Source organism: Hipposideros armiger, unplaced genomic scaffold, assembly GCF_001890085.2.
Source record: "Hipposideros armiger isolate ML-2016 unplaced genomic scaffold, ASM189008v1 scaffold_513, whole genome shotgun sequence".
NCBI classification, from domain to species: domain Eukaryota; kingdom Metazoa; phylum Chordata; class Mammalia; order Chiroptera; family Hipposideridae; genus Hipposideros; species Hipposideros armiger.
Window position 1 is genome coordinate 918,846 of NW_017731863.1, and position 8,320 is coordinate 927,165.

Genomic DNA, 8,320 nt, shown 5'->3' on the forward strand with positions numbered 1-8,320 from the left:
AGAAAAACAGAAAAATTAAGCAAGAGCAAAGGAATTTCATTAGTGAAAAACGTCATCATCTTCATAGGCTTTTAATGGTATTGCGTTGTAAATTGTCTTACCTGGTTGTAAAATATCAGATTCAGGAAAGTCATCAAAATTTGAAGTATCATCAATGCTCTTGATTTCTATAGGGATTGCTGCTGGCCTTTCCCTATGAAAAGGTATTGAGTAACCAAGGTAAATTTGCTTCAACTCTTAATTTTCCAAAAAACAATTCTACTTGAAAATTCTTCACGCTGTTCTATAGATATTAGAAGAGCCAAGGAAAGTTATTGTGGACTTCATAGTTGAGTATAATTTTTTTATTAAAACATTATCATTTATTATGTTTAGAATTTTTATTTCTTTAGACCAAGATTTTCTCATGCTGTTTTTTTCAATGGAAAAACTAGAGCTAATGAAACGGAAAGTAGAATAAGAGATTTTATTTAAAAGATTTTATAATTACATAAAATATGCTCAATATTGTGGGGTCTGGATCCTACCTAATTAATTTAGGAGAGAATCCATAAGTCAAAAGTCATTTAAGAAAATAAAGGGCTCAAAGGGTGAAGAGACTACACATTTGTGATGAAATCTGAATCTAAAAACTGCAGTCATATAAATTTTAAGGGAATCAGGGACATTTGTTAAAAACATCAGTCATGAAAATGCCTGCTTATCAAGCTAAAAATGTTTATGTACAGAAATAGTTAAAAGAAGCTATCAATTTTTATTGCTTCTATATTTTCAACAAGTATTTATTGGATCTATTAGGTGATAAGTTTACAGAAGTATATAAAAGCATGTATATATTTTTCCCACAATTATTCCAACTTATTTATACTTATTAAATTTACATTAGTTTAGTGAAAAGAACCATAGGCCCTGGTGCCCTCAGATCTAATTTCTTCATTAACTAGCAGTTGACCTTAGGCAGGCAAGTTTCAGCTCTGTGACTATTTCCTCATTATAAAACTAAGAGATTGGACTGGTAGTCTCTAAGCATCCTTATAACTGTAAAAAGGGTGGAAATCATAGTTCTGCTCAATCAGATGATGTACATATAGTATAAAACAACATAGCAGTTAAGATCAGAACTCCAGAATCAAACTGCCTGCGTCCAATTCCAGTTAGCAATTCCAGCTAGATCATTTACTAGCTGTGGCACTGTAAGCAAATCACTTTTCTATGCTTTAGTCTCCTCATTTGCAAAATAGGGAAAATAATAGTACCTATTTTATAAGGTTCAGTATGAGGATAAGAAATTTACATAAAGTACTTAGAACAGTGCTGGACATACAATAAATCATCAAAAAATTAGCTATTATTAAAATGAAACAGGGAGAATGCCTAACCCTTAGTAGAAGCTCCAGTGAGGATCTACATGGAGGAAGTGACATGTGAGCTGCCTGAGATGAACAGGAGCTGGCTTGGCAGGGCAGGGATTGGGCCGGGAGGGGGCAGGGAGGAGAGCATTCCAGTCTGAATGAAGAGCAAATGACAAAGCTGCGAGGTGGGAAGAGTGGGGAAAGATCAGACAAGCAGCAACTGGTGCTGGGAGGTAAGAGCCATATCCCACAGTCCTGAAACGCAGTTAAGGACCCTTAAGTTTATTTGAAGTGCAAAGGGAAGGAGAAAAATGGCATGACCAGATCTGTTTCTGAGCTGTTGCTATGTGGAGAACAGGCCAGAACTATTAAAGGTAGTTTGGCCATAAACTGAATAAAGGCATAGGCTCACAATTAACAACTGTAAGCAAATTCTTATAAGTTACTTGCATTATTTATTCCCACAATGTTTAAAAAAGGGACTGTATCTTCTTATAAACTAATAAAGAAGACACAATATGGTATATTAAAAAGAGGACAAAAATGAAAGGTTATAATGTGAAATGTAAATACATCTTGGTTGTGCTAACAACCTTCATCATGTAATTCTGTATATGAAAAGCTAAACAGGTACACAATGTGTGACTTTTCCCTTGAAGTGAACATTAGCTAAAACTAGTCATTTAGCTATACCCACTGGAGTCTCATTCACTTGTGTAACCCAGAAAACACTGATTTAATAGCATTGTAACAATGCTACTTCTTGCATTTAATCTAGCAGAATCAGAGACAAATTCATTGTTAAATCTAGTTTAAAATTTCTTTTTTTACTCAGACCTGTCCCATTCAAAGCCCATCAACATACCTGATGTGCCCCCAGTCTACTCCTTCAAAAAAGGGATGACCTTTTATTTCTTCTACTCCACTATTGCCAATTCTATTTTCAGAATCAATACAAAATCTAGAAAATGGACACAGAAATTATCATATGCAAATCACACTTAAAGTACTCTATTTGCATTATTTCAAACATTTATTTTTTTGTTTGTTTACTGAATTATCTGTTTATTGTGGAAAATGTGGGAGAAAATAGAAATCATCTGTAATCGTTCTATTCAGAGGTAACTACTATAAACAGTTTGAAATCATTTCCTTCCAGTCTTTTATTATAATTTTAAAAATATTGTGTTGATACAGTAGTTACTATTTTAGGACTTTTTAATTTACTGAATACATTGAGATAATTTCCCAAAGTCATTAAAAGTTTTTCTAACTTCATTTTCTAAAATTTGCATATGGGAATATTACAATTTATTTAGCCAGTCCACTACTGTTGAACATTTAGATGGTGTTCAATTTTTCATTACTAAAAACAGTATCACGATAAACATATTGTACCTAAATCTTGACACACATCTGATTATCTGCATAAGCAAAATTCCTAGAAGTAAATTTGCTGGGTCAAAGGATATGTACAGCTTAAGGATTATTGATAATATGCTGTCAAGGGCTCTTCCCATAGGTTGTCCCAATTTATATTCCTTCCAGCCATTCACAATGATACCAAAACACTTCATCTTAACTGAGAAACAGACTAGAATCTTTTGCTTAGATAAGGTTTCATATAAAGATTTTTGTGATGTGAACTGCTACGAACAACTTATTCTCTTTTCTCTTTGATGGAATAGGGTCATGCATTCTAACAGGAGTCACCTCTGAAATAATACAAGATCTCTTCCCTCTTCTTAACTCTTTAGTTATTTTCTGCATACTTCCTTTTAAGAGTTTGCATTTTTAAAAACACCTTCTCTTTATTGACCTCTCTGATTGTATATATCAGTGGTAGTCCCTTTTCTCGCACCAAAGTGAAATGAGCCATTTAGTCTTTTAGGCACCTGTGAAGTTTAAGATACCACAAACTCCTCTAGGGGTTTAACCACTAACCTAAGAATTAAATCCTTGGCTTTCTCAGATATAGGCACCTCTGGAGGAAATACCAGAGTTTCTTTCCAGTTCATCACTTTTCTATATGTCTCTTGAGGTGTTTCAGAGCAGAAAGGTGGATAGCCTACGCATCAGAGAAAACAAAAGTTTTATCAGGTTTAATGATCAAATATGCCATACCTACTACATCTGTGTCAAAAGAAACAAAGTAGCCCAGAGTGCTCTATTTCACAATAAAAAAATGCCACCAGTAATCAATTTATAATAAAATTGTTAATGAAATCAAACAAATAAAGGATTTAAAGCAATGCCCCCCTTTTACCTGAAAGGCCATGCAAATACCATTTTGACATATGGGAGTTCTGGTTTAATACCCACTTCCTGAAACAGGATTCCCAGGGAGCTCATTGGTATCATGGTGCATTTAACATGCTGGGACGTCAGAAATGAGCTTTAAAAGAGTTCTGATATCTTAGGCCATGATCTCTACAATATGTTCAATCAGTGACACTCAAGAAAATTCACATAATGTGTACATAAATGGGTGATAAAACATACCTATTAGCATTTCATACATAATCACTCCCAAAGACCACCAGTCACACAGTTTGTTGTATCCAGTCTGCATGAATACTTCCGGTGCAATGTAATCTGGCGTTCCAACTGTGGAATACGCCTGCAAAGGAACAGTTTGTCAAACTGGCATTAATGTATTTTTTTGAAAGATCTGAGTATGGCTCACTACTGTAAAAAGCAATATATACAGAAGTTAATTTTTCATTTAATACTTATTTTGCATGTTTATCATGTATAAGGCTCAACTGATAGGTACTGAGTCAGATAATACATTTTGAAGACATGATTTCTGATCTCTCCAAGAAGTTCAGCTAAGTTATTTTATATATTTAGCTCTAAATTCATTTCAAAAGAATGAAAAGGTTGAGTCCAGTAGGCCTGGCTTCTGCACTCACTACCAAGGCGTTCTGAGGCAGGTTACTCAACCTCTCTGAGACGCAGCTTCTGCGAACATAAAATTGGAGTAACAATACCTGCCTGAACAGTTGACATGAGGATAAAACAAGAAAAGGAATGTGCTTTGAAACTACTACAATCTACGATATAAACATCAGGTATTTTCATTATGAACCTAATTCGAGGCCACTCATCCATTAGGAAGCAATACAGTTTTTCATTCTTAATTCATATAAAATCTTATAAATACTAGTTCTTTAAGGAAATAGTTTTCAACTAAAGGTAGTATTCTAAGGACCATTTGAAAATGTCTGACAGCAGATTTTGTTGTTTTAATGACCTGGGGAAGGACATGATTGGCATTTAGTGGGCAGGGGATACAGGTTCTAAAGGAATTTCCTGCCCAGTATACCAACAGTTCCCTCTACGTCTCCCTTAGGAAAGACTATATAAGTCATGATGATGGCCATGAGAATAGTAAAACATGTACATGAGAAATCATCTGTAAATATCCTGTAATGGCGGGGGCACACACACAATTCCCACCATATTTAAGCAGTATTCACTTTTCCCTTTAAAAGAAGGAAACACTGCAATTCATTTCTCCATTGTAAAATCTGATCTAGAAGTGACACATTTAGAAGTAGAAGGAAGTTTTTGTTGTTAATGCATAGCTCAATACATTTTTAAAAAATTTTTCAAACTTTTAAAAACAGTGAAATGTTTTACAAGCACAGGAAGCTTGCAATTACTTGGGCTAATGAGACGATGAGCTCAATAATGCAAAGGACATTTTATTTGGTTTGAGAAGATCTCAGAAAATTTGCAGCCTATTTCCCTTCCTGAGGGAATACTGAATTAATTTCATTTATATCACTTGGTTGAATTTAACAAATATAAAGTGTCTGTATGTGCCAAGCATTGTACAAGAAATTGGGAAAACAAGTCAAATGGCACATTCCTAACCTCGGGAGTGTTCAAAGGCCTAGTTAACGGGATAAAGGAAACAGGGGAAAGGGGCAAGCAATTCTTATATTTGTTAAGGAATAGAGGAGAAATAGTGAGGTTAAAAATAGTGTTATTCTACATCAAAGGAGTAATTTAAGTTTATCTGTGGTAAAGTCAGCTTTCTAGTTTTATCTATTTATTGTAAGAATGTTACAACACACCAGCCTTCCTGATTACTTTGCCTGTAAAGAAGCTCTTAGAAACAGACAACCACCTTAGATGTGCTGATTGATACTTGCTTTATCAAAACAGGTATAGAAAATGGAAATCACAAGGCATTCACTACATTCACACTTATCTCAGTGAGTTTTATACAAAGTGCTAATTACTAGTAAACAGACAGATCGCTTAATTATAGATACACTAGACAAAACACTCTAAAGTTAAATTATAAAGTAAAAATCAGCATTTTACTTTATAGGCAAGGAAACATTACAGAGAAACTAAGAAAACTTATGATCCCAGAACAAACTCTATCATTGCTACAAAGTACTGATTATTGCGAAAGACAGAAAATAATAAAGCAAAAAACAAAGGGATTTTAGGACCAGGGCACAAAATTCTTCCTTAAAAACATGGCGGACTCACTAGTTGTCTCCTGTTCTTCTTCCATGTTTCTGCTTTCCTCTTTGAGTTCATGTTCTGAAACGCTAATTTCAACAAGACAGAAATGTAATCATGAGGGAAAAACTCTCACCCCCAAAACAAATTCACACACATATATTTAATATATATATTAGCTGAGCCATCCTGCCACCTGTTGGCAGCTCAGCGGCAGCTCAGCTCGGGCCCATGTGGGAATCGAACCGGCGACCCTGTTGCTCAGAGCTCGCACTCTTGAGTGAGCTCTTAACGAACTGAGCCACTCAGCTGGCCCTACACACACATATATTTAAAATACACTGGTTTGTGGGGCCGGCCAAGTGGCTCAGCTGGCTAAGAGCTCGCTCAAGGGTTTGAGCTCTGAGCAACAGTGGTTCGAATCTGGCCCAAGCTGAGTTGCCGCTGAGCTGCCAACAGGTGGCAGGATGGCTCAGCTTACAAAAAAAAAAAAAATACACTGGTTTGAGTGACGAGAGAACCTTCAGTTCTCAACAGTACTGAATTAATCCACTATACTACTTTCACCTGAAAAAAAAAAAAATCAAACTTACGGGCCGGCCGAGTGGCGCGATGGTTAAGAACTGGCTTGGGACGCCAGAGGGCCCCGGTTCGGATCCCACATATGAGGGCCAGTGACACTGCCCTCCACAGCTAAGATGCTGAACAACAGCTCAACCTGGAGCTGGGCTGCCATGAGTCGCCGGCAATGGCGTAGGCTGCAGCCCCTGTGGCAGTGGGTTGCCATGGGCTATACCGTATGTAGCCAGCAGCCAGCGTGAGCGGCCAGCAGCCGCAGTGAGCAGCCAGCAGCCGCAGTGAGCGGCCGTCCAGAAGCCGGTGACTAATCTGCCTCGCCCGGGAAGAGCGCAATGATGGTGCCAACTTGGGCCAGTGAAACAACATCCTCCACAACTAGACCGAAGAACAAAACGACAGCAACTTGTCTGTTCCCCTTACCCCAATTCCCCAGCACTGTTCCCATCCCCCCAATTCCCCAATAAAAACCTTTAAAAAATCAAACTTACAGAAGTCACTTGGTGGATTGTGTGTAAGGTTTCTGTAGAATTCAGTCCTGTGAGCTTTCTTTAATCCCGTGCATAAACCAAAATCAGATAATTTCACATGACCCTGAATTTTTTTTAAAAATAGTAAAATCAATAGTTTATACTAACTCTGAAACAAAATCTTTATTATAAGCTCTTCTTTTAAATGCAATTATTATAAATATTCTTAGCTTAGAAATCATGCAAGTGAAATGTACAATTATAAATATTTGACAATTTAAAAAGTAGAAAATTGAAAGACAGCCATATTTCCTTGATGTCACTACACTCGAGTCCTCTCCTATTGCATCATTCTATGAAATAATGTAGTTTAGCAATAATACACTTGTACATTGTAGTTATCCAATAACAAATACAGCTCTATTACTCCAAAAGACAATTAGCAACCTAATAATTCACATGCCTTGGCATCCAATAAAAGGTTGTCTGGTTTAATATCTCTATGGATGAAACCCAACTGGTGGATTGCATCTATTGCCAGAACAGTCTCTGAAATGTAGAACTGTGTTTCCTCTTCTGTCAAGGTATCTTTCTTCATTAGCAACGTCATCATGTCACCTATAAAAGGAGAAATAAAGGAAAGTATGTATTGGCAATGCCTCAAAAACGGGAATACCTTGTAAAAGCTGTCTTTGTATTTGTACAATGTGTGCTTGATTTTTGCATTTTATGATCCACCCAGTATACCTGCAACCATTCTAAGGCCAAATAAAAAAGGTATTATTGCATAAGCAAAAGTTGCATGACATTTACTGGGGTTAAGGTAGAAAGTATGTGAAATCAAATCAAAGCAAAGATGACAAGGAAGTAATATCTACCACTCAATATCCAGAATCAGTTGCTGAGGAAAACATGTTACACTGGAAAATGAATCAGTAAGCACACCTGGAAATGAGATATAGTCTTTCAAAATCAAGTTTCAAAAGCACTCAGAGCTCCTTGGGCCAGCAAAAATGAGACATCATTCCACTGAAAAGACTCACCTCTAGACATCCTTTTATTTTCAAGGAATTTTTTTCTTTGAAAGGAGTCAAAGAACAAATATCAGTGAACTTACAACTCAGAAATGACAACTGTTAATATTTTTTCATGATGATTCAAGTCTTTTTAAATTTTTTTTTTTTTTTTTAGCTGAGCCATCCTGCCAACTGTTGGCAGGTCAGCAGCAGCTCGGGCCGGGCATTGAACCGCTGTTGCTCAGAGCTCGCACTCTTGAGTGAGCTCTTAACCAACTGAGCCACTCGGCCAGCCCCAATTCAAGTCTTTTTTAAAAAGTAACACGTAGGGGCCGGCCGAGTGGCTCAGTTGGTTAAGAGCTCGCTCAAGAGTTTGAGCTCTGAGCAACAGCAGTTCGAGTCCAGCCCGAGCTGAGCAGCC

General features: G+C 36.8%; 1 protein-coding gene and 1 long non-coding RNA gene across 4 annotated transcripts in view; one reads left to right on the forward strand and one right to left on the reverse strand.

Annotated features, from left to right (window-relative positions):
• The window catches only part of LOC109396315 (uncharacterized), a 68,042-nt gene that overhangs the window by 10,180 nt on the left and 49,542 nt on the right, over positions 1-8,320 (forward strand). The gene's annotated exons all lie outside the window — the stretch shown is intronic.
• STK38L (serine/threonine kinase 38 like) overlaps positions 1-8,320 on the reverse strand; it is an 82,795-nt gene that overhangs the window by 3,708 nt on the left and 70,767 nt on the right. For all 3 annotated transcript variants that reach the window (XM_019668037.1, XM_019668038.1, XM_019668039.1), the window contains 7 exons: positions 7,347-7,501; positions 6,905-7,007; positions 5,865-5,926; positions 3,855-3,972; positions 3,297-3,420; positions 2,218-2,313; positions 102-193 (listed from right to left, as the gene is read on the reverse strand). In XM_019668037.1, coding sequence (XP_019523582.1) covers positions 102-193; positions 2,218-2,313; positions 3,297-3,420; positions 3,855-3,972; positions 5,865-5,926; positions 6,905-7,007; positions 7,347-7,501 — 750 coding nt within the window. The remainder of the gene's footprint in view (positions 1-101; positions 194-2,217; positions 2,314-3,296; positions 3,421-3,854; positions 3,973-5,864; positions 5,927-6,904; positions 7,008-7,346; positions 7,502-8,320) is intronic.